This window comes from Chanos chanos, chromosome 15 (genome assembly GCF_902362185.1).
Source record: "Chanos chanos chromosome 15, fChaCha1.1, whole genome shotgun sequence".
In the NCBI taxonomy this organism is placed as follows: Eukaryota; Metazoa; Chordata; class Actinopteri; order Gonorynchiformes; family Chanidae; genus Chanos; species Chanos chanos.
In genome coordinates, this window is record NC_044509.1 from 14,320,810 (window position 1) to 14,347,365 (window position 26,556).

The 26,556-nt window shown below is 38.0% G+C and overlaps 1 protein-coding gene across 4 annotated transcripts in view; it reads right to left on the minus strand.

Annotated features, from left to right (window-relative positions):
• ntm (neurotrimin) overlaps positions 1–26,556 on the minus strand; it is a 59,058-nt gene that overhangs the window by 17,264 nt on the left and 15,238 nt on the right. For all 4 annotated transcript variants that reach the window (XM_030792707.1, XM_030792705.1, XM_030792706.1 and 1 more), the window contains one exon: positions 6,863–7,095. In XM_030792707.1, the coding sequence (XP_030648567.1) occupies positions 6,863–7,095 (233 nt within the window). The remainder of the gene's footprint in view (positions 1–6,862; positions 7,096–26,556) is intronic.

Consider the following 26,556-nt stretch of genomic DNA (forward strand, 5'->3'; position numbering starts at 1 on the left):
ATTTCCAGATGAAAAACGTAATTACTTAATTAATTACAGAATTTCTTTGAATTATTCAGGTTGTTAGAGGTTTCAGACAGATTATACTCAGATTTGGCCGTTTTAATGAGAGAAGTACTACAATTATGTAGCTTTCTAAGAAAGAACCAATCAGCCTCGGTCTTGGTTTTCCTAGCTGCTGCCTGGGTAACAATATTTGCTTTGCTATGGCATTTGATTGCATACAACAGCTGCTTCTGAATACTTTGTTCTTGGCATTTGTCTTTGGGTAAGCGTGTCTCCAGTCATCAACAGTGAAACAGTAATCCAAATCAATCGTGTTAAAGTAGCAATCAAGTATTCGTCTGCAGAAATAGTATGCTTCTAAAAAAATAGCATTTGGAATAACTGACAAACAGATTGTTTGTTTGTTTAAAACTGTTCCTTGCAAAAGTTCTCTGAAATTTTGAATCATTCTTGAGATGTGAAGGACTAGGGCACCACCACAAAGCCATTTTCAAAGGGCCCTCCCCCCCCCCACCCCCTCCAAAAAAGCTTACTGTGTAAAGCTTTCCTTTTGTATCGTGCACTCTGTCACACAGTCAATAAAGAGATGAGGCTGGCTGTGTGCGTCTCTGCCAGATTGGAGTGTTGCAACCTCCATATGAGGTAAACCATGTTAAATTGCAATTTAATAGAGTTGTACCATCCCCTCACTTTTGATGCAGGATTTTCAAAGCTTCAAAGGGATCGTAAGTCAACAAAATAAGCTATTGAACTGAAATAATTTCCCAGAAAGCTGTGCATTCCTGGTTTTAACCTAGAGTCTCAGAAGCAGGGAAAAGAGTAATCTATCATCAGTCGTGAGGGATGAAGAGAATTGCAAATGGAGGTTCCCCACCAAATATTTATGTAAGCATTCCAGGGTTCTGATCTGTTGTGTAATCAGATGCCTAATTATATTAAACCTGAGCAAAATTTGGCTCTGAATATACCTGGCAAAAAGTAAGATGTTAGTGATGCTAAGACAACCATACGAATTACAATAGACAATGCATATAGGCCTACCTCATAATTTATCAATCAAAAACATTTAAGATTGCATCAGTTTATTTTTACAGAGTAAACTCTGAAATTTGTTAGGCTTGTAAATGGTAGGACTGGTTTGATAGAGTAATTAAGCTACCAATTTCACCCTTGGGTTATTCATAACTGATAGGACCAAAAGTTATCAAAGCCATCTTAAGAAGTGTGGCTGTATAATGAACTGGCTCCAGCTCAGTGCATCCCCTGGAATTCAGCTATGAAGACCAACAACCTGTGAATGCAGGGCCTTTCGCTGATAATGCTTCTACCTGTCCAGACAGCCAATATTATCTTCTGCAGATACACCCCCCCACACACACACATACATCCTGCTTCAGCCCTTCTGCACAGTGCCATAGAGGATCCAAGTACAGTAACACCCTAAATAAGTCACCATATCATGTGTTCACAGGAAAGTACATTGGACACATATCAAGTTAGGTTTGATATAGAAATAGAAATGTATTGTCACGCTGTGGTAGGAAAATAAACATCCGCCAGATACAGTAAATATACAAGGCGCTAGCGTTTGATTCACACAGCTGTGGCAACATTGTTTGCATCTTTCGAAAATGTCAGATGATTTGACATGCAAATGATGACCTCTTTCAGGCATTGATTAACATGCAAAGTCTTTAATCAAGGCAAGGAATATTCACTGGGATCATTTCCACAGAAGCATTTCCACAGAAATATTTCTAGTATTCATTTGTGTGTGTGTGTGTGTGTGTGTGTGTCTCTGCATGTGAGTGTGTGTGTGTGTGTGTGTGTGTGTGTGTGTATATGCGTGAATTTGTTTGTTTGTTTTCTTTCAAACACTTTTGATACTTTCCCCAAAACCCCATATCAAAGCTGCGTCCCTTGCTATGCTTGAAGGACATCCCATAATTCCACTTAATTTTACAGGTAGGCAAATCATGATGTAAGAACAAAACAAACCATTAAACCTTGAAACTATGAAACTATGCCATCTGCGTTCCCCAAAACAAACAAACAAACAAACAAACAAACAAACAAAAAAAAGATTGTGTAACAATGGATCAGTATAAAGTGAAAGTCTCTGACATTTTTCTTGTACTTCAAACTATTTTACATGTTTACCAGCCTGACTCACCATCTCACGATATGTCACTGCACCCAGCATCTATAAACTGCATATATTGTCAACGGTACAAGATATGTCTGAATGTTCCCATTATGAAAAGGCGGTGATAGAACTGTACTGAACTCTTCACTGCATTCACTGCGTGTCAGCACTCACATCAGGAAACCAGACCTTGATAATATGGATAATATGTGGATATGTTCACAGCGCACGTTTCAGTTTCAGGAAAAATGATGTTTGGATACACCAGAGTTCACAGTTAAATGTAGGGAATATGACAAAGTCTGTGCCCTTAAGCAGTGTATCCTTAGAGTTGTTATACAATAAAGAGCTTCAAGAATCTAGCTGTCCTCAGACTCTTTGAGTGCATCAGTAATTCCACAAAATCAATAAATCAGTCAGGTAGTCAGACAATCTGTCGATTAAATCCATCAGTCAGTCAGTCTATCTGTCTGTCTCTGTGTCCATCCAATCACCTATCTATCTATCTATCTATCTATCTATCTATCTATCTATCTATCTATCTATCTATCTATCTATCTATCTATCTATCTATCTATCTATCTATCTATCTATCTATCATTTTAAAAGAAAATTGTTTAAGCTGCATAATCAATGAAGTGAGCTTTCACTCTCTATAATAGCCTGTACACATAAATGTTAACCATGTACAAGCCTCTAGGAAAAGCTAAGAACACAAATAAAAAGGAATAAAGCTGCTTGTAAATAATTGGTCTTAATGACTAGAATGATTACAAGGCTGTGTTTACGTGAACATAAATACAGAACACACTGACAAACGCAGGCAGTCTGCACTCAATAAGTGGAAATTAAATGTGGCGACTGCAGCAAGATGAAAAAACGTCATTCAACGATCCAACCCCCCTTAGGCACCACTACTCTTCCCTCATAAATGCAGCTGACAGCACCAGCTCAGAGAAGCTTCATGAAGATTAGTATAAGTTGGCTTCATTTCTCCTTGACCTTAATGTATGTGAGTAACTGTATGGTGTAAGCGTAGCTATTTAACTCTTGGGTATACAAAACCTTTAGAATCTGGATGTTTTGATTAGAGGGAATTAGTTTTGGCACAAACATGTTCCGCCTCTGCAAACATGATCACGGAACTGTTCACTCCCACACTGACAGAATGTGCCGGAGCTCAGAAATTAACACAATAATAGATACATGGAGGCATTTGCCAGTGCTTGAATTTGCCACCTTTAGCTAGAATACAGTTTTATAAAATAATTATGTCTGATGACTGTACATCTGTCATATTCAAATAAATAAACTAATTAAAAAAACAAAAAACAAAACTGTGGTCTGTCCTCCAACACAACTGTCCTACCTGTTTTATTAAGAGTTTAGAAAGCAATTGTTTGAAAGAAGGAAAACAAAAGCAAACAAAAATCTCTTGTTTACAGTTGATTAATATGACTAGGTCTCCTATGACTTTGTTTTTTTGAAGCAAATTCTTTGATATGATACTCTTCTCCTTCAAAACTGCGACAAGACTATTCTTCAGTATAATGTAATATTAACTGCATGATAACGTATTCTTAGTACTCAGATCTAGTCATAAGAACGAGTGAGTACTTTGGTCCACCTCTCATTTTATGACTAGGAATCAGGTTAAATGTCCCCCTGTGCAGCCTCTCTAGCAGCATATCAACTAGAGTTGTTTTCTCTTTCATTTTTCATCTCTTTAGATCATGAGCTATTTCCTGGATATCCTGTGATGTATAGAACTCCCAGGAATACAGTGGAGTTGTTAAGTCCTGTTTTTTTTGGGGGGGGGGGTTGCCCATCTTAATCCAACATGATTGTGTGATCAGTGAGCGTGACTGTGCAGTATTCTTGCATGAAAACTACTTTTCATCCCTTGTTTTGCTCCTTCCACACATCATAACTCACCTACAGATCTAAACAAAGAAAAAAAAGTGTGTGTGTGTGTGTGTGTGTGTGTGTGTGTGTGTGTGTGTGTGTGTGTGTTTCACACAAACTCGGCGCATGGCAGCTCATTGCCCCTTATGGTTTCTTCAAGTTCATTAACTACTACCTGTGGCCGATGTACCTTATCTATGTCTTAATGATGGCAGCCTCACTGTCTCAGCATTTTTAAGGCATGTTCTGCCAAACCAAACTTTTCAAAGCCATCTGAATAATTCACATCTCCTCCTCTGACATTTGTGCTGAGCACAATGCATTTAACAGCCAGAAGTTACAAGAACAAAAAGAAAAAAAAAAAAAAGAGAGAGAAAAACCCTGAATCACTCAACATGTCAAAAACTTAAAATTGTAGTTCAGAGCTGTAAGTAGAACCCAGATATAGCAGGAACAGATGATGAAAATTCAGTTGATGAAGAGAACATTTGTGAGTACTTCCCTTTATTTGTTCAGATCTTTGTGTATAGGGTAAAAAAAAAAAACCTGCTGGTCTCCTATAACAAAATTATTTCAATAAATAATAAGGTTACCATTTAAGTCACGAATGTAGAGAGTTTACTTATCAGTGGAAAAATTTGCTTGCAGAGCAGTGTTCCTAAGACAAGTGCTACGTGTGTCGCCAACCAATATCAAGCACAATAAAAACACATTACGCTGTCAATCCTGAACAGGCATTCGCAATAATAACTGTGGTATTTACACTTGAGCCATTACAAATTCATCTCTCCCATATGAGCTTGAAATGCGTTTATATCTATGCCTTATTGTGAGAGAGGGCAAAAAACACAACAAATTCGATTTCTATTCAAATGAGTGTTTACACAGTAAACACTGGAACAACCTGAGAGGTTTGGCCCCTCTCTGAGCCACCAGCTGTAGCGCAGGTTCTAGCATTCAATGAGATGGCAAATGATTCCATTCAATACATCCTGTTTAGCGGGAAGCGTGCTGTAGTATTTTACGAGAGCATTTGTGTCCAAGCATTGTGTGGTTTCTGACCTTTCTGTTAAAGCGTCCCAGAGCTCTCTCAATCAAGCCACTTTTCTGGTTCACTGTTGCCAAGGCAACCGTGGGATCGTTTTAGCCTGCTAAGTGCCTGTACTCTAACTGAGAAATTTAGCCATCAGTAAAAAAATGTTAGCATAGTGCTAATGTAGAATAAACAAACAATGATTTAAAAAAAAAAAAGATTTGGTCTTTTGTTGTTTCGGTTTGAAGATGTGGAAATAACAGAGTTCTTCAATAAATGCCAATGATTCCCCATAAAGATTTTTCATCTAATGTTATACTCACCTCACTCTGAATAAGATTCATCTGATACAGTTTAATATAATCTACAGTACTCTAAATGCTTTTAAAACAGTGCTAAACCAGCAAAATCAGCAAACAGACAAAAGAATAAATGAACTAGCTAGAAACCTACAGAGGAAATTGAAGCAGCTGTTCTTATATATTACCAGAGTGATTTTGTCTGGCTGAGGCAGGGTCAAATCTTTTTTTTTTTTCCTTTCTCTCAGTTTAGATGAATTCAGAAGTATTAGTTGGAAGTGCAGTGTGAATGCACTTAATGAACTGACCTTCCATTCGCGCCTTATTAAGGGTTGAAGTGGAGAGGTACTTCCAATCTACTCTCATACACCACCTTCCTTCATTCTCTTAGATATGTCCTTATAACTTCTTCCATTTGGTATCATCAGCTAAGAGCCTTCAACAGTATTATATGCAAAAGGTAGAGAACAAATGTGGTCTGAACATAATGTTTGCACAGAGAAGAACAACTGAGAGCCATTACTCCTGTATTTATAAAGGCAACATAATATATGCCATCTGGTGTTTGGGACGCCCACCTAAAATTTTATCATCTCACACTGTATTATTTCCACTTAAATGAAAAGTGTGTCTCTATATGGAATACTAGGTGTTGCAGAGGAAGGTCGCATAAAATCGAGCAGACAGCGTTTACATGAAATGTGTCTGTCTTCTTGCCCTACTTTATCACCCCAAAGTTTTTCACATACACGTTTTCAATCATAAATAAAGCTAGAAAAAAAGGAGCCTCTCAGAAGTGGTTTTCTATACCGTGCATGTGCCGGATGCAGACGCCTTTCTAAAAGCATGCTGTTTATAGCAAAAGAAGAAAAAAAAACTTTGAAAAACAAGCCATTCTGAATAAGATTCCTGTATATTTTTTTTTTATTTTATCTTATTTTCTTATTTATTTATTTTGCAACTGTTGGCTTGGCTTCCTGAATTTATATCCACTGTGTGGCTGGCTTCCAGTGCTATTATTACTGAATGCATCAGTGCCCTCAAATGACACAGCCATCAATCAATATAATATAGGGGCCCACCGATTGGAGGAAAATTCTGCATCTCCTGACTGCACCATTATCAGCATTAATTGCACAATTATCCACTTCATTAAAACATGCTATATCAAAAATGAAGTTCAAGGTGTTTGCTGCAGATATTCATAGGTAATACACAGGATGGCCTGTATCAAGAGCTTCAAGAAATGTAAATGTAAATCTTGTATTCAACTTGATGCAGGTGTCAGTTACAGCTAATATACAGTAAAAAGCCAAAATCAAGGATTAAAGGACTTCTTAATTAAATGTGTTTTCTGTCCTTTAAGATGGGGCATGAATTAACCAGCAGGGTCAAAACAAGCATGAAACACGCCAAACCAAAAAACAAAAAAGACGGAGAGAGAGAGAGAGAGAAGGTAAAAGGAAGACTTACCTTGTACAATGACGTGCACAGATGTTGTTCTTGGCTTGCTACTAGTCTGAACTGCACAAATGTACTGGCCCTCATCTGTCATTTCCACATTTTCAATCTTGATGGTGAATTCCTCTTGGTTGAGAGTGACCAAAGTGACCCTTGGATCGACTGACCACTTATCTTCTCCAGCATATAATATACTTGATCGGTTCAACCAAGCCGTGTGTGTCACCACATCACCCTGTGAGCAACTGCATGAGACAGAACACACGTAAATGCGGCGTAAATGTGGACAGTCCAGAAACAATGATTTCAGAAAAGGATTAGTATGCATTCATAACTCAGTGTGTTTCTGAAATGGAGCAAAACATTATAACAGAAAATTGAGGATGCCCTCAGTTACTGGTCAAAACTTCACTTGCTTTTTTTACTAGTCGAAATGGTGTTTGTGAGGGAGACACAAACTTTTTTTTTTTTTTTTTTTTTCCCCCCAGATTCAATATTTCAAAATTATGTTCTACACACATCACTCTAATCTTCAAATAGATATGATCCCTTAATTCAAAATAGGACCGGATCACTTCAAAAGAGTGCGTGTACTGATTAATTGGTTGGTTGGCTGGTTGGTTGGTTGATTTACTTATCACACCTGTGTAAAAGGTTAGAGAATTAGATATGAAGTAAGGTTTACACGGGGTCGAGGTAATATTTCACCCAGAACTGCATTAAAGCTAGTGCTTACATTATAATTTATCAAATGTGAAACTGAACTTTAAATCCTACTATCAGACCCAGCAGTCTATTTAATTATTCTCTTTCTTTCTTTCTTTCTTTCTTTCTTTCTTTCTTTCTTTCTTTCTGTCGTACCTACATACTTACTTTCTGTAGTCATTATGTACACTAAATCAATAGTTAAAAAGTGATGTGCTTTAAGTACCTGTGCAGGTCCATTCATTCTTAAGAACACACAAGTCAAATGTATCTACAACACTGTGTTAGAGAAAAGTATTATACACCTCACCCATAACTGAAACATTCATCCAAAAAAAAAAAAAAAAAACCTTTCTAGTGAAGTCAGGTTAAAAGGTTACAGTTTTCATGTTCAGTCAGGGTAGTCATTAAGTTAAAGCAAGTTGTTCATTCATCCATATACAATTTTACACCATCTCAACCAACCTGCCACAAGAGCCTTGGCTAAGAATTGATCAAACTTCACACCTCTCTGCAAATTGGCTTATTAAATCCACTGACCTAAAGAATATGTTTGAAGCACATCACACCATGCCGCAGACAGAGAGACTGGTTTGTACAACGGAATAATGTTGTATCACATCGTATTGAAATTGCTGATATTTGGAGAAATCAAATGCTAATTAATTACATTACAATTACTGCCTAAATGAGGGTACACTGTAATTACATCTATGACAGAACAAACCCCACAGCTATGTTTCTAAAAGAATCCATCGGTATTCCAAAGAAGTATCATCTCACATTTTATCAGTTAGCTGCCTTAAAAAGAAATGTTTTATTTGATACAATGCTGGCCCACTGCCTTAAAATCTATTGCCTTACGGTGTAATTTCTGTATTAATATACTAAATATTCTGTAATATCTTTCTACGACCACGACAAAGTGCCACTTCTCTCATAATAAAGTGATAAGTTCTCAAAAAAGTTAATTAGGGCTATTTAAGTTTCTGGAGGGCAACTTGCAAAGCACTGCACACTCACTCACTCACTGAGGTACAAGTGGCTCTCTGTGCCTTTGCTTGGCACGCAGAGTTATAGTCAAGGGCATGCGTTATCAAGGGAAAAGAGATTGTACCTCTGGCAGCCTCACACATTTTAGAACAGATGAAATGAGAAGACTCTAGATCATTCTGAAGATCAGGTGTTTTCCCATTGGAATGTCTCATGACACACAAGCAGGGCCTTCTTTATGAACATTATACACTTTTTTTTTTCTCTCTCCCTTTTTCCTTTTTCCCTTCACTTGTGGATCAGACAGCAGTCTATTTTCATTCCTACTTTGAAATGTGTTTGTGAATCAAGCATTCATGTCCTACCCTCCTCCACTTAAACAAATGTGTCCCATGGTAGATGTAACCAGAGAGCCTGCACAAGGAATTGTTACCCATAATAACTAAAGAAGGCACATTGCTTGGTGCAAAATCGCACCAAGGTTGCAAGAGACGGATATAATGCGCTGAAGAGTCCTGAAGGGCATTAAATGTTGACTAAAATAATGAAAAATGCAAATAGAGTCCAACTAACACTTTAATAATTCAACAAAGCTTCTTATAAAATGTACTTGTGAAATCAAAGGGCAAAGACTGCGTTTCCATATGGTCACAGATAATGGGTTAACAGAAAGAATACGTTCATGTTGGTATTCTCTTTAGAAAACTGCATATTAAGTACGCAAAAAATATCCTCAGGCAGGGATATGTATTTATTTTTTTTTTTTAAATCATAAACAGAGGCCTGGATTTGATCAAATTAAGTGTTAAAAAGAAAGTCACTCCTCTTGCTTTAGTGGGTAAAATACATCAAAAAAAGGCACTAAAAGATTCAAACTGATAGACAAGAGTTCGGTCCAGGCAGTTGTGTGTCTTTTGAGGCCATAAGGGATTAACTGAGGAAATAATACACTCTACAGTGTGTGTTATTGCAATTACTTGCACAATGTGGCACAGTCACTTCATCTCAACCATAGGCATCATCAAGTGACAACCATCATAATAATGCACATCCTCAAGAGTATTACTGTGATTATAAAAACCGATATGCAGGTCCATTTAGATTTTTATCAAATAAAGACTTCAGTGAGATATGAGAGACAATCACAAGATGCCATTGTGTAGGGTAATATGTAATACAACATTATGATTGGCTAGGGAACAGCTCTCCTTCTGCGTGGTAGAGAAACAGCCCCGTTATTTATACCCCCATTACAAACCTACACCTATTCATGTCTGGCTTTTTTTTTTTCTTTTCTTCTGAATTTGTTGATGTGTTTGCACAGATTTGTGGATTCTGATTATTTACAGTGACTTGAATTAATGCAAATGTAGGCATGCATGGCTGAAGCTCATATGTCGTTTCATCTCTGTTCACAGATATGATTTTAAACCACAGCACTGCATTGTGGAGCTTGCACTATGCGGACACTCCATAGGTGGCAGTGCATGAGATTTGTGGGACAAGTAGTAAACTTGCTTGAAATGAGTCTTGATACCATTCTTTAACATGTGAGGGTACGAACGAACCTGAAATACCTCTACTAATGCTACTACTACTACTACTACTAAATCAATAGAATAGGACATTGTAGGCAGTGCCTTTAAAACAATGATACTAGTTGGATGTTTACTTGACGAATCTGTTTTCCTCCCATATGCGCTAACTTTTCTGTAAACAGAGCGGAACAAGATGGAAAAAGAAGAAGAATTGTTTCTCAAAAAAGGTTCCACTTCAGTAACATGGAATTGGTTCGGATTTGCCAGATCCGACTTGAATCAATCCACTGTAATTTGTAAGTTTTACAAAGATACTGGTCATACAACGGGTGGCAACACAACTAATCTTTCACCTTAAGAGAAAATGTCCCAAATATCATATCATATCGTGTGGAGAGTCTAATGATGCATAGATCACATCTGAGTGCGTCGGTTCCCAGCCACAGTTTCATCCACACAGTCAGAGGCAACAACAGGACCTAAACAAACACTTCTCCCCATAGCAATGAGAAAATCACTCTTACGATCACTCAAGCAAATGCTGGAAAGACGATGACAGATACAATAACTTTGTACCTAACCCAAGATACGGTCCCAATTAAAACAGTTGAGAATGAGGCCTTCAAAAGACTGAAACAAACTGTTGATCCACTTCATGATATATCCAACCGGAAATGTTTCTCATGCACCGCCATTCCGTATCTGAATGCCAGATGCCGGGAAAAATATTGCAGGTAAAATTCAAATCATAGACGTTTTCTATGACCAGCAATTTACGGTCAAGTTGTACATCAGATCCAAATTTGAGTCTCACTATGTGTTTCATTTATGACTGGAAGCTGTGCAGTGCCCATCTGCATACAGGCAGTCTTTCAGTTTGACTTTTTTTTGTATTTTCAATATCTTAATGCTATGAGCAGTGTTTTGATTGTCTGGGTAGATTTTCTTAAAATGGCTTAAATGGAGTATGACATCATTTCCAGTTTGGTTATACTGTACAGTAAATTGTTTGAAATAAATAAATAAATAAAATAAAGTAACAAATATAGTGGATTGTGATACCTTATAGAAATATGACAATACAATAATTTGGCACTATTGTCCAGCCTGAAGTGACCCCTTCATACATCCCTATAATGTGTTTTGAATATGTATAACATTTCATGAAATCCAGAGCATTACCACACTTATTATTCCTTGCAACCTAAAACGATACCTGGCATACTAACTGTGATTTAACATATTGAAATCTTCACAAGGTAAAAAGTAGGACACTCTTTAAATCTTGCTAAAATGAAGCATACTCTACATTCTTACACAAACTGTAATCACCGTAAATACCGAACATTACTCACAGAGAGTGATTGTTTGCGTGTAGTCTAGTGTGCTTAATTGGCAGTACATAGCATACGGCCTGAATGTTTCATATACACAGTATGTGTTCACACATAGGAAGTATTCTACATTTTCGAAAAGGCTACAGAGAAAACACAGTCTGTATTGAAAGTAAGGCTTATACACTGGTTCAGTTTAACCTTGGATGGTCAATACCTGAAGTGCACTGGTGGAGTATTTCTGAAAGATGAGTGCTTGTGCTGTATGTTCAGCCTCCGCATAAAATCACCACAATGCAATAAATACATAAATTAATAAATAATTCTGCTTTATATTCCCCTTATCACAAGAGCACAGACAGCTAACCAATTTAATGAAAATGTCTACCCTTTCAGCACAGCGAAAAACATCTAACGATGGGATAGGAAAATTAAGCACCAGGAATAAACAACTTCAGCCCCTTCCAACTGGTGTGTGTGTGTGTCTGTGTGTGTATGTTATGAAAAATGTATTGCATTTTTTTCTCATCGTGGTTATATGATCTGCATCTACTTCCATCAGGGCATGGATTTCTGGAGTTAATTTTTAATGCTGTGTCATCCGTGGCTGGTTCAAATGGGATTTAACAATTTATTTTGTTAGGGTTCTGTGAAAAGATGATGATTAATATTCTATGGCTAGAAATGAGGTAAAACAGTCTCTGTGTAAAAGCATGAATACGAACACAAAACAAATAATATTTTAAATATATACAGACACACACGTAACATAACATAAGATAAAATCACATTACTGCATGGGCTTACCAAATGGTAAAATCAGTTAGCACGTTCCATGAAGTGAAATGTATACTTTTTTTAATGAATATTCCTTCTTTCTTTATTTAATTATGTTAACATTTTGTGTGTGTTTATAAATGTGTATTTACATATTTGTGTCTATGCATGTGGGTATGCCTACGTGACATAGAAAACTCTGTATTGCTGCAACATTAAAAAATAGGACACACTGTTTTTATGAGTTATTGTCTGTACTGCAATCCAAACCTACAGTAAGAGAGAACACTACAACAACACGCAAAATCTGCTGACAAATTCCTCATACTTAAAGCTGCGGAATCTTTATTTTAACTGATGATCTGGTTTAAGCTGTTTTTTTCCTCTAGTTATTTAAAAGCAAAAATACAAGAGTTTTCAACTGGTAATTAATGCAGCCATATATAAATTATTAAGATGTGGTTCTTAAAATATCTGGTAATGCTAATGGATAAAAAAGAAAAAAGGGGAAAAAAATCGTATCAACTATCAGGTCAAGTTCTACTTGAAAATAAATCTTCCCACAAGCTCTCCTGATTGCCTCATGAGATGAACAAGAGAGGACATCCATTATTTATTTATTTATTTTTGCTGAGGTGAATTGATTCGGCATCAAAACGCCAAGGAGAAATAAAAACCTGTAACACATAACCCTGGAGTACTTCCAAATACCATCTCAGTCTCCCTACTTACACTGTCTTCATGCATTCACACTCTTGTTTTCAACAGAGAATTAGTTCAAATTTATGTTTTTAATTCTTCTGTCTTCACCCTGCCTTTAGACTAAATTATGCCACAAATAAAAGTAGAGCTTTACCCCAACCTAATATAACATTGTGTGAACAAACCAACCAAGCAGTCAGCCAACTATTAGAAATGTTCTCTCCATAGTTTTATGATACAACAAAGTTCTTTTTAAGCAGTAGAGTTAGCCCTGTTTGAGAAGGCTGGGTGGCATTTGATTTGAGAGACTAACGTCTAGCTATCTTTATGTTCAGAAAGGCTGGCAACAATCAGAGAGCAAGTCTTTTTTTTTTCTGTCCTAAACTGCTTTAGGATATCACATTCATTTTGTCAAACTTGTCAAGCTTGCCAAGCTGTGGGAAAGTTAATTGAAGGAATTTCTCGCATCACCATAATGTTCTCTCGTTATCAGAGAGGATCTGCTTTCGCGTGTCTTGGCTGATTGCGTAGGCCCTTTTCTCAGAGCTAAACAAGGACTGAATAATCACAGACCATAATGAATGTCAGGACATTTATCAGGCATTTCCACTGACAAACACCAAAACAAGGCATAAAGTGGATGCTCTCCTTCGATTTTTTTTCTTTTTCTTTTGTAGGCATGCCAAAACTGATCCAAATATTATGTCTGGAATGATCGTACAGGTGGTGAATGAGTCTGGTATAATTTAAGCCAGTAAAATATAAACATCCCCAATCACAGGTTTAAATGGACAGATATCAGCAGACTCCAGCGATGGGCTAAAACCATACATTAATGATACGGTTAACAGGATTTGGTCTATCTGTGGTGCAGGGGAATGGATTTGAGAATGGGCATGAGTTGAAAGGTCTGCCTAAGATGGAAAAGGAATGGTTTCTGGAACATAAGATTGTGAGTGATGGCCCCCAGTGGAGGCAGGTGGGGGAAAATAGCACTGCTGTTGATGTGTACATCAGTCAGATCTCACGTAAGGATTTTGGTTTTGGTTGGATCCATCTTCAACCTCCCATAGACAATAACATTGTGAGAGACTAGCTAGAGCCTAGCACCTGTAATTGCCTCAGACACAGTCGGCCAGAGCTCCACTGCCTGTATGCATGTGCTGGATATCTTTCCAAATTACTACAATTAAAACACTTATTTGCATCCCACTGACAACACATGCCACTTGTAGAGATAACCTACCATCTCTGACAAACAGAACTGTGCGTTTGGGAGAATAGTTGTATAGCTGTGTATCTTAATTGCAAAGAGCGTGGGAGGTAGCATCTTAAAGTCATAGCAGATATTTTCTTCTTGTTCCGGTGCTTGAAAGACTGTATGCTTTCTGTATTGTTTTGCTGTTCAGAGCAGGCAGGCCATGGTTTCAACAATAACTTGCAGCAAATGAATGCAGCCATGTACTTGATCTTGAACACGAGTAGCAGGTGAACAAAGAGAACATCCATTTGAATTCCTGCTGAAAAATCCCTGTCCGTTGAAACTCTCAGCAGTACTATGTAGATGCATTGATTTTTCTTCCTTTTTACCGTATAGGTGAAGCTCACATGCTTCTGGATTAGTTACTATGGTGATTTTTTCAGTTTCTGCTAAGGTGGTGAAGTTGGAGGAATAACTCATGTCCTACAGATATTTGCTTTGTACTGGGTCTGGCAAATAGCTCAGTCCCTGAGCAAGATAAAATCTGACTCTTTTGGGAACAGTTACATGTAATTCTACTGTGTTGCTATGGTGAATTTCATCTTTTAAGAGAATAATTATCATATTAATGTTGTACCCCAAAAAGCTGAAGATGGGTTGGTCTACTTTGTGTGATTGTGTTAACAACATTAGCTGCAAAATGTTGCAGACCGAACAGCATCTCTTGGACTCTCAGTCTTTTTTTTCTTTTTTTTTAGAAAGTTAATGTCACCTCACTGTTTTCTGACCTGTTGAAGAAAAAGGACATGTTCTTCATAGTGAGATGATCTGACTCATCTTCAGAGACTTTTTAAAATTCTGTTGAAGCGTATGTGTCTGTCCTACTGAATTTGAAGATAAACCAACTGGCAGTACAGGCATGCCACCATCCAAAACGACACTGAGATATTTAGACAGATGTGCATGCTAAAGAAACTGCAGCATTTTTGCTCTTGTAAGAGTGATAGTGTTAAGCCTTACATATATCTGTTGTCTCTGAGGGAATAAAGTGCTGTGTAGGATCAGTCTGTGTTTGCTCTCTCTGGGCCCTCAAATAACGGGCTGGAACACTTGTTAGGGGGATTGGAGACCTTTCCCCAGCTGGCTGTGCTGGATAAAAACAATCGACATTGTCAGGAGTCACTGCTGCATCCCAAAGAGTGCGCCGAGGCTCTCTCTCTCACACTATCTCTCTCAGTCTCTCTCTCTGTCCCTCTCTCTCTTGCACTATCTCTCTCTCTCTCACACACACATTATCTCTCTCAGTCTCTCTCTCTCACTATCTCTCTCTCTGTCCCTCTCTCTCATACACACACTTGTGCACACCCACCCACCCACACACACACACACACACAGATATGATTCTCTGATATGTTCCACACAATAAGAACACACACATGTTCCTCATGTAATTGCACCAAACATAATGGAAGAGGAGGACGAAAAAAAAAAAAAAAAAGCATATGAATGAATGATGTTCGCTCTCAAGCAGCTCCTTACGCAGGCAGGAGCACCAGGGGGCTATCTCCACTGCAGTGCAACTATAAATGTTTCACACTAGCCCTGTATAAACACACGGAGCTGGAAAGAGAAAAGCAACAGACAATGAACTGCACGAAGAACTGTCAGCAAGGCATTAATGAGCAGATCTGCCAGAATATACATTACAATATATATCAACATACTGTTGATCTATCTATAAAAACAGCCATAGGAAAAATGTGATGCCTTGCAGAGGAGAAAAATGTGTAAAAAATATATAACCTTCATGTAACGACTCTATCAAGCCAAAGATATACACAGCGAGATGTGAGATTGTGTGTGTGTGTGTGTTCTTTTCACACATTCAAACTCACACTGACAGAATGTTGGACTCACAATAAGAACGCACATGTCATAACGCAGAATTCTAAACCCTTGGATGGAATGTTGTATGAGACAGTGTTTCATACATTTTGTACGGTGAGTACAAGGACACTTCCGTTAGAACAGCAACTGTGATCAACCCAGAGAAAAACTGTGTATACATAATCTCTTACTTGTTCTCAATAACATTTTAATTAGGCAACCGTTTGGTTCTGGAGAAATAATAGGCATATCTTGTTTCATTTAATGATTTGCTTCCACTTTATCCAGAGACGGAAAAAATTAAAAACACATTATGGTGACTGTCTCGGCACAGTAATTGGAGTATAGAGTATGACGAAATGTAATTGAATCAATTGCTAAACGATGGCGCTGTGGCCTAAAAAAATATAAATTACCATATCAGGCACACATGTATTCTCCAATCCACTCCACACCATAACATGTCAGACCAGCTGTTTTATGCTGGACAAAGTTGTAATTGTGTTATAATTACACATACCCTGAGCATGAAAGTCACCTTGTTAGCGACTGTCTGAAAAATGAATGCAGAAAGGAAATGAAAGCAAAAAATAAATAAATAAATAAATAAAATTAAAAAAAAACAAAAAAAAACTATCAGACAATTAATGAACAATTAAGTAAGCATTTAGATTTGCCACGCCAAAAATGAGGTGTGACCGACTTTGTCAGAAGCTTGCTCCTTGTTTTTGCAGTGGGTAGATTAGGACTAAGTTGAGAATCACCTTGTCTTGGAGTGGTGTCACACAAATGAAGGTGCCCTTTGCAAATAATACCCATTAGAATTCTAAAGCCATTTAACCCAAGCTAAGGACGGTAACAAACCATGGCTGGTGCTCACACAACCTGAATTGCTCCACTGAACCAGGTCACCTATTAGGAATACCTGCCAATTACCATTCAGTGCCTTTCATATTTCACAGAGGGATGTGTGTATGTTTTTGTGTATGTGTCCATGTGTGTGTGTGTGTGTGTGTGTGTGTGTGTTTGTTTGTCTGGTTTACACACTTAAATATATGACATGAGACAGACAAGTCATGAAATTATGGCAACCTTCATGTGAAATACTTTACTTAAATGGAAAGCATCCATTAAAAATAAAAATAATTAATTAATTAAAAACAAACAAACAAGCAAACAAAAATAGTGTGACACTGTAAATGCCATACAAACCAATAAGCAGTGACTAACCCTAAACTTCAGTTAGCTGTTCTCACTTGCCCTCCTGCTGGCATAGAGCAATGGACAGAGGCAAAGGCCAAGCCGCTGCCTGGGTCTAAGAGCCTTGTGATCCTATAAATAAACAGCATCGTTTCTCCCTTCATCGATCACAGGCCCGTGCCTGTGTGATACCGGGGTACGGACTGACCCGACTCCCAAGCCTCACTGCACAAACTCATAGGAGGTGTGATCTGTCAAAGCTTCCCTGCACCTCTCAGAAATGACATGATTTAATTGGTTGCTAAGAGATGACTGCTGTCCCTTTGCTAAGATGATCACCCACGTTCACTTTGGGCAAGATCTACTCAAAGCTGGAAAAAATGCAAGGAGAGGCCCGTACCACTTCATTTGTTCCTACTATGATATGCACTGTACAAATCTTACAAAATGAGATAGATAGATAGATAGATAGATAGATAGATAGATCCCATAGGAAATTTAGGGGGGGGGGTTTATTAATTAAAAAAAAAACTACATTTTCTTATATATGTTTAATATGCTTCCACAAACTATATTTAAGATAATGTTAAGAGCTACTTGTGTCTCCACTTAGTGGTCTTTCTTTCTCTCTTTCTTTCTCCCTGTATCTCTCTCCCTCAGCCTTTCTCTCCCTCTCTACCTTTCTGTGCAAAACGGATATCTTGATTCAGCCACAGGTTCAGGGTCAGGGACAAGATTTAAAACCACCTCAATTTACCACACGCCATGATATATATCTGATAACCACACACAGCCATTAACACTGGCTTGGGGAAGGGGTTACAGAAGAGGTCAAAGGTGACCCCAGTATGTCAAGCACGGCCTCCGCTGGCCTTCTGGGAGAGGGCAAAATCAACCTGGTTAGGAGTGCCTGGAGTCAAGGCCTCAAAACCTGGAAAAACATCTGCCACAGGAGACTTAAGATGAACTTCACCCAGTCACGGTCTCCTTGGCTCCCAAGTTAAAGAAAGCTTTTCTATTTGGCCCTGAAGTTGTAATGCCCCAAATAAGCGCATGTGTAACATGATGTATGTGTACTTTATGTTTTTACTATAATAACTAAAACCCTAATTTCCACCATATTACCACTGGAATAAGTTCAAGAGAACACCTCATCCAAATTTAATGGATATGTTTCTTTGGAATTTTTACCACATCTTTTCGTACATATGTGTGTGTGTATGTACGCATATATTCTAACGGTTCAGACTTTTTTGTACATGATCATATGCATTATGTAGGCTACAGTTAACGTCAATGGGCACTGGGTCCTTTATGTCGTACCCTTAGTTTGGAGGCGGAAAACCAAGGGCAAGCGTGATTAACCGTTGAGGGCGAAGATGGGTATTATGGGATGTGGAATACTCAGCGGGAAAAAAGTAGTAGTGGTGAGCGGAAAGTGATAAGCAGCAACGAGCGAGTCGATTAACTAATACGTTTGCGTTTAGGTGTTTTATTATTTTTCTCCAAAGTGACTGTGAACTGTAAATGGAAAGAGGCATAAAGTACCTTTGTGTGTGGCGACGAGGCATACTGTGGATGACAGAGTAGCAGCCTCGAATTGGTAACTTGTTAATTGACTATCTGGAGCTGCTGCTGGTCTGCGTTATAGTGGATGGCAACCGCCTCACATCGCGCCTGACTACGGATTCCCTGGATGACTGATGTGCTGCTGCTGGCTTACAAACCTTTGAGTCTCTTTTATCTATGTAGGGATATATACTGGTAGCGAGCTAACAGAAATACAGAATCCATACAACGTATGAATGTATGTATGTTTGTATGTATGTTTGTATGTATGTATGTATGTATGTATGTATTTTTGCTCGAATAAGAAGAGAGTGTATTTTCTTTTCACCAAAAGAAAGTGGTTTCACAAATCACCATATAACAGTTGCCTTGCATAGCAAGACACCATCATACAGCCTCTGTAGTGACACATCACTAAGCTGAAACCATGCTGAACAAGCCATATGTTTGTACTGCACAAGACCTAAATTAATGGCAGAAACCAGACTCATCATTTCCCAGTTCTGTCTCTCTTTGCAAGTCTGTGCCTTCCTCTTCCTTTTGTGAATGGTTGAATCAAGTCACACATTTCCAAAAAAATGGTGTCAGAGTCTTAAAAATCTGTGCCAATGCTGTAGCTTCAGCTCAGTTCACATCACTCAACATATAGTAATTACCATCCCTATGCCTCACAAGTGTATCCTCTTTCTAATGGCCTTAATTGCGATCAGCTGGAATTCAAAATGACTTACTGCAATTCACAGGCATAGCTGTCATAAAAAAAAAAAAAAAAAAAAACATCATATAACACATTCATTTTCCTCAGGTGCGTATTATCCAATAAAAAAAAAAAGAAAACACACTTGAAAGAGATGTGTCTTTACCTCTCAGAAACTGGTCACCCCAATGTGAATAATATCCCTCCTGCTGATTTCCCAACCAAAAAAGTAAACAGCATTTGATCAGTGGGTCACGCAAATAAATAAATACATACATGCGTGCATACATACATACATACATACATAACACAAAAAAAGTACAGAATTTGTTTCCTTATAAGGTAAAGAAACCTGAGCAGAAAAAGCACAAAAAAACAATTCTGGGTAATATTCCCATGCGTCATAAACTCCACGGGCGATGATATGGGTCCAGATTTTTTTTTTTTTTTCTGCGGTTAATAAATCATTGCACTCCTTCTCTTTTCAACCTGTCAGGGTGATTGTCAGCTACCTCTGTGATAGAAAGTGCCCTCACAGCATTCTTGCATTCAACAGATGGATGGGTAGAACTTAAGAGAGCCTCAGCAGATGTTGACATCTGCAGAATCAACCTGAAACGCAGTTCACTGGAATGCAAATCATGTCCTTCAGACCGCAGTGGGACGCTGAGTACACTGCCTAAACACGTCCATTTCAATGAAAATCTTTTTTTTTTTTCTATTTTTTGGCTTGCAGAAATAATAATAATAATTTTTAAAAAATTGCCATTTAAAAATGCAAAGTTGGACTGAAACATGATGATCTCTACAACAGAGAGGTCAATCATTTTGACCTGGCACAACCTACAATCCACTGGAAGATAGTTTTGAGGGTACTGTGTTAATCTGTAATGCGTTGACAGCAATTATTCTACCTTTAAGAGTATCGAGTAACATGATCATTTAAATGGAGGGCTAATGAAATGCAGTTTTATTGCAGTGTTGCTACAACTATCTCTACCTTTGTTAATGATGCTTTATTTTCTATCTTGTCTCATCTCAGACTCATGCTAAACAACAGCTTGACTTCTGCTGATGAACTAGGAGTTTTAAGTATTGTCAAGTCAAAAAAAAGTATTCAGTGTGGGCTATCCACTGAAATTTATGATATGATATGATATGATATTATATAATATTATAATTAATGTAACCTGCGATATGTTGTGCTTGTCTAAGACACATTTACAAATTAACACTGAGCCTCACACATGCAACGTAAAGTAATGTAACACCTCGTTTTCTCACCAACTGTGTATTGTTTTCCCCCATATTGGAACAGCCAGTTCTCTGTTTTATCTTAAGTTCTCATCACACCCCCCTACATCCCAGTAAAGCAGTCCTTGGTACTCTGGGCCTCAAACCTCGAGATTCTACATGAAATTGTCTATAAAAGCTTCCTACATTTTGACATTTGCAACAAATGAGTGTCTTGTTTTCGCTCTCCTCAGATGGCTTTTCAGCGGCGACTGTTCACAGGACAAAGTAGCGAAGAAAAAGAAAAAGAATTTATGTAGGTCAGTCGACCAACAATGACATTTTCTCGAGTCAAAAAAATGATTTTTAGACTGGCAAGCTGTTCGCAGGAGGGATAGATGACATGACTGGGACGGATATGTAAACACAAATACATCAATACAATTTCTCTACAACTTTGAACGTTTGAAAATGTCAATGGAGACAAGTGACCCAGGTTAGTTTCTGATCTACTATTCTCTGGACAGAGGTCAGCTAACTAGAGGAGGGTCAAATCGTGGTTTTTTTTGCTATCATGTAGTACCAGGTACAGATAAAGAGAACATTGTCTGATTCCTGACCTAACCTTTTCAACCTAATACAAAGATCACAATGGATTCACTGTCAAACAGAGGGGCTCACAGGGATGTCTGTAGATCGGTCAGGTTTGGGGAGAGGATGGGGGGAGGGGAGGGGGGGGGGGGTGAAATCCTTCTCAGAACAAAAGTGAGCAGGGAGACAACCGGATATGAATACTTTAATAAAACAGTGATAGATTTGATCCGCCCTAAAAAGACGTGGCTTCATAGTTTTCTAAGGGTAACTTCACAGGCTCAGTGACCTCTTCATAATTTGTTTCACCCCTCCATCTTTTAATCAGCCAAAGATGATGGAAAAGTTGGTGAGGGAAGATGAAAGAGGCATTAAGAAAATGCAGTGGGGTATGGCATAATTGCTCATGGAAAGTTTAAGCAGGATTAGGAGGGAAGGTTTTTGGGTTGTGGATCTGAAAATCGCAGGCTCATTCACTGTAGTAATTGCTATTCCTATTAATATAAAAGCAGTGAGAACTCCTATGCACCCCTATTTTCCACATCAAGCAGCCCATTTCCTGCACAACTTTTTAAGTACAATGCAAACACAGACAGAGATTACCTCAAACTAAATCGAGCTGGGAATAAAACAGCAGACATGTACGGGATCCACTGATAATTTGTCTTTGATGAAAATGAGATTTCTTATTGTACTAAAATCACTGGCACACATTCTTAACCTACTTTTCCTATAAATTCTGATGATTGCTGTTGATTTTTTTTTAATCGCTTCATATTTTGAATCTGTAGTCTCCATCAAAATCTTAGGAAAGATTATAATGTTATAATAATATTTACATTCCGGCACGATTACGATTCACCAATATTTTTTTTTGTCTTCGCAACATTGTCATTCCAGGCAGACGTCCCTCAACACCCCTCTTCTAGACTCTTGAGCATAACATAACGTCGACAATCTTGTCAAACAATTCAACAATCAACGGCCCTTCCTGTACTTCAAGGGAACGAAAAAAAAAAGAAAAAGAGAGGGTTCGCTGTCAGTTTACAGCATGTGTTGTGGCACACGCTCCGTGTGGACTGGAAACATCGGTCTGATATTTGGATGCATATTTGTCTCACAGGCTGTGTCTGAGTCTTTGCTATCTCCTAAGAGACAGCAGTATGTAAAACAGTTGAGAGAAGAGTCAGACAGTCTGCTGTTGACAGAACGGATTGCATCTACGCTCTTTGACACTGTTCAGTCAAAGCTTTGGTTAGTTCATTAATTCATCAATTCTACTTTTCTTTTCTTTTTTTTTCTTTTTTTTTCAAACATATTACTAATCCAGTTTATCTTCTCATTTTACACCTGTACCCCAGACAACAAATGTTACACATCCTCTACCGGAACAAATAAGACCAGTAACAAAAAAAAAAAAAAAAACAGAAAACAAGCATTGTCTTAATCAAAAGACAGTTACGTGCTTAATTTTTTATTTTTTTTTTTTTTCCAAATTTTATTTTATTATGTTTTATTTATGTATTTGTTCCATAAGCCTCGCTTGCACAATAAATTGAAATCATTATTGCGTAAAACCCAGAAATGAGCCGCCATTGTCAAGCCAATTACAGAATGTTTCTCATTTAAGGAGCATTGAAAAAACAATAATGGCTTGCCAATGATGAGGTCTGAGGCTCTCTCTCCCTTCTCCCTCTGTTCTAATTATCAGCAGTCGACTGCCCCCCACTCTCATCCTCCCACTTGTTACCCAGGTGATTGCATTGCGCCAATGTCCCGGAACCATGTCAGCACCTAATATTGAAAATACCATATGCAGCTTAAATTAGTCACTGAAAAATCAATACAGTGGAATCGGCACGCCGTACGCTGACCTCTGCCCTCTCCTGATGAACATTGATTTTGACTCAGACCAAAAAAAAAAAGGGTTTAAAAAAAAAAAAAAGCAAAAAGCAAAAAGCCAGATTCTGGTTGAGCAGGCAAACAACCACTTAGGAGAATGTGCAGACGACTGATACGAAAGGATATGCCACGTTTATCGTCCGCCCTCAGAGAGAATCTGCTACAGGTATTAATTAGGATGACAACGGACAAGCAACCCAATGGGTTACACACCAATTAAGGTTCTTTCCACAAACCCCAAGCCAACACAGGTGCCAGAGTGAAATCTGATGTCCGGTTACTGTGTTTGACATCCATGGATATCTACTATCAATGCTCAGGATTTATCGATTCATCTAGACATGCTGAATAAACAGGCTTTGTGTTGTATAAATTTAAGTTGTATAAACATTCACTTGATTCTGAGGAACAATACTTTCAGTGTTCAGGCATTTAAACATATCTTCCTGTTCTAGTACACAAGTACTCCATAGCTGCGCTCCGTCAATTGTTGTGACATACACTTTCTTGTTAAGGAATGACAAGCCTTTGGTTTCAAAGCATACATTTTAGATCTATCTGTCAAACACCTGAAGTCAGACAGCGTCAAGATCCATGATGACATGACATATCTAATGTGTCATACCAGCTCACTGCACTGATTACTCCATGTGTTAAAAAAAAATAAATGAATAAAATAAAATCAAATAAAAAACACACTCATCTCATTACATCAAATGTCATTCTGACATTATATCATATCTTACATATGAAACACACACACACACACACACACACACACACACATGTGCTTGTCACCTCTGACACCCAGATAGCACATTAAAACAACTAAAAGTGAAAAAAATATGCCTATAGAACACTACTGCCGTAGTCCCGGGAAACACTGTCCAGGTGATCATTCCTGTTCGTATTATTGGATAAACAGTGAAACAGCCTTAGACGATCCCAGGAAATGATGTCATAACTTTATTTGCAATAACTGGAATGTGTACAGTATCCCATAACAGTACAGAAAAAAAAAACACGCTGTTTAATTTAATAAACATTCAGTAAAGTGACTCTTTCTATAAAACCAAAGCTTATTTTGGGATGTGCACTGTAGACCATCAAGTCTAATGTGCCATTTTAAGCGGAGCACTCAGTAAATGATTCTAGCAAGACCTACTGGGGCGTGACAAACTGTAAAAAAAAAAAAAAAAAAAAAAAAAAGGAAAAAAGTGAAGCAGACAACTTCAGGTTTATTTTCTCTTTTAATTAAAATATACGACACCTACACACTAATTGTCAAATTAGAACCCTGGGGCTAATTTTTTAATTGATTAACGTTACTTTTTTCATGGATAATGTGTCACATGTTAAACATGGGAATATATATCTAAGTTAATTATACACTAAATACTGACAGATATTTCCCTGTTTGGTGTGATATATGTTCAGCTTACATCAGCAAGCCCTGGAATCTGTCTCCTTTCAAGAACCACATTTACGGTTAATTTAACAGTATTTCAACCAATTGCAAAAAAAACCCCCCAAAAAACGTAATACTATAGGAACAACCTGCAGTACTACAAAACCAAGTGCTGCATCAACTGTAGCTACAACAAATGTATAAAAGCTAATGCTCCTAAAATGTCTTTATCTACTACATGCACAACTCAATACATTTCTTGGCCCATCTTACGTTGGGTGACGATCCGGACTTTACCATGGAAATGTCAATATCCTATTGGGGTCCCTGTGTTTTCCTCAAGGGGCTAAACAATAAAACTGTCCCTCAATGGCAGTGCCTAACTGAGCTTAAGCAGAATAAGGGATGACTTTGAGTGCGATATATACGCCAGACAGGGAATGGGGCGTATGGAGGGAAAATGAGCTGAATCTCAATTTCAGCATCTCTGGAGACATGGACCCAGCTTATCTGCCAAAGTCCAACGTCTTACTTAGCTTCTGATTGTTCTCAGTGCTCAATCATTCAGTGGGTGTGTGCGTGCATGCATGCATACGGGTGTGCGCGCGCGTGTGTGTGTGTGTGTGTGTGTGCGACTAGGTGCAGTTTTATGTGTTCGTCTTTGTGCTTATTTGTGTTTGGGTTGGTGTGTGTGTGTGTGTGATAAAAAGAGGGACAGAGAGAGAGAGAGAGAGAGAGAGAGAGCAGAAGATTACATTACCGATGATGCACTTAATGATATGTAATACTTCTTTGTTGATCCCATATTTGAATGACATCATGTTTTCTGCGGCAGTGTTTCCTTCCCCCCCCAGAGAATCGATAGTATACATTTGTAGGTCACTTTGTAACAGCTCTTTCAATATTACCACGGTGAACAATGCGGTGAAGTAAACTACCATGCGCAATGACTCTCGAGATCTGAATGAAGGAGCACTTTCAAATGGAACAGTTCTTGTGAAGTTTACTTGGGGGAAAAAAAACACTCAGTTTCAAAGGCTCTACTATGGTGGTGATGCCCTCTGTTGGTGGATACACAGACTTTAAAAAGAAATTGAAATGTGAAGTTGAGTTCACAGAAGTACACTAAGCAGGATGTCAAATGGGATCTTAGCACAATATAATCTGTTTAATGACACCTTTTATCAGATCACATGAAACAATAAAGATCTCCTAAAAATTACTCATTCATTTCTAATTTTCAGAATATTACATTACAGCTGCAGTGTAGGTATAGTCTGTTATAGTCCACTGACTTCAACATCAGTTCTATCTAACAGTGCACACAACTGCCCATTTAGAAACAACACTGACGGTATGTTCCTAAACCTGTTAAAAAATGCACGTCATTTCAAAACAATACTAAAATATGCAGAGATACAATCATATAACCATTCCTTAACATTCTCCAAATGGAGTTGGAGACACAAAATCATAATCTTAACAAACTTGCATTATTCTACATCAGTAAATTGGGGGCATGTTCGTTCCTTCAAACGGTTCTTGGGGAATGCGGTAGACAGAGCATTGATCTGCACATCTGACGCATTTCCCAAAACAGCCGTGTAAAAACAGCTTTAATAAACAAAATGCTTCAAATGTCAGGGCCCTAGACCGAAAAACAGTCTGGTCCTGGGTTAATGACTCTCTGGTACCAGGTCAATGACATCCTCTCTCTTCATAATGACAATGTTTGCTCTTTAAATGCAGGTCAAATATCCCACTGAATCCTACGCAAAGTGTCAGGCTGCCAGGAGAGTCTTTAAATCATCATAAAAGGACAACAGATTTTCTTATTAAAGCAGAGAGAAGCTAGATTGTAAACACGTTCAAAAAACGTAGCGCAAATATTTTTTCTTTAAAGGGGAAAAAATGAAAGTAAGAAGAGAATGTCTTTGGAATACAAATCCAAGCTGTAACCAACAATTAA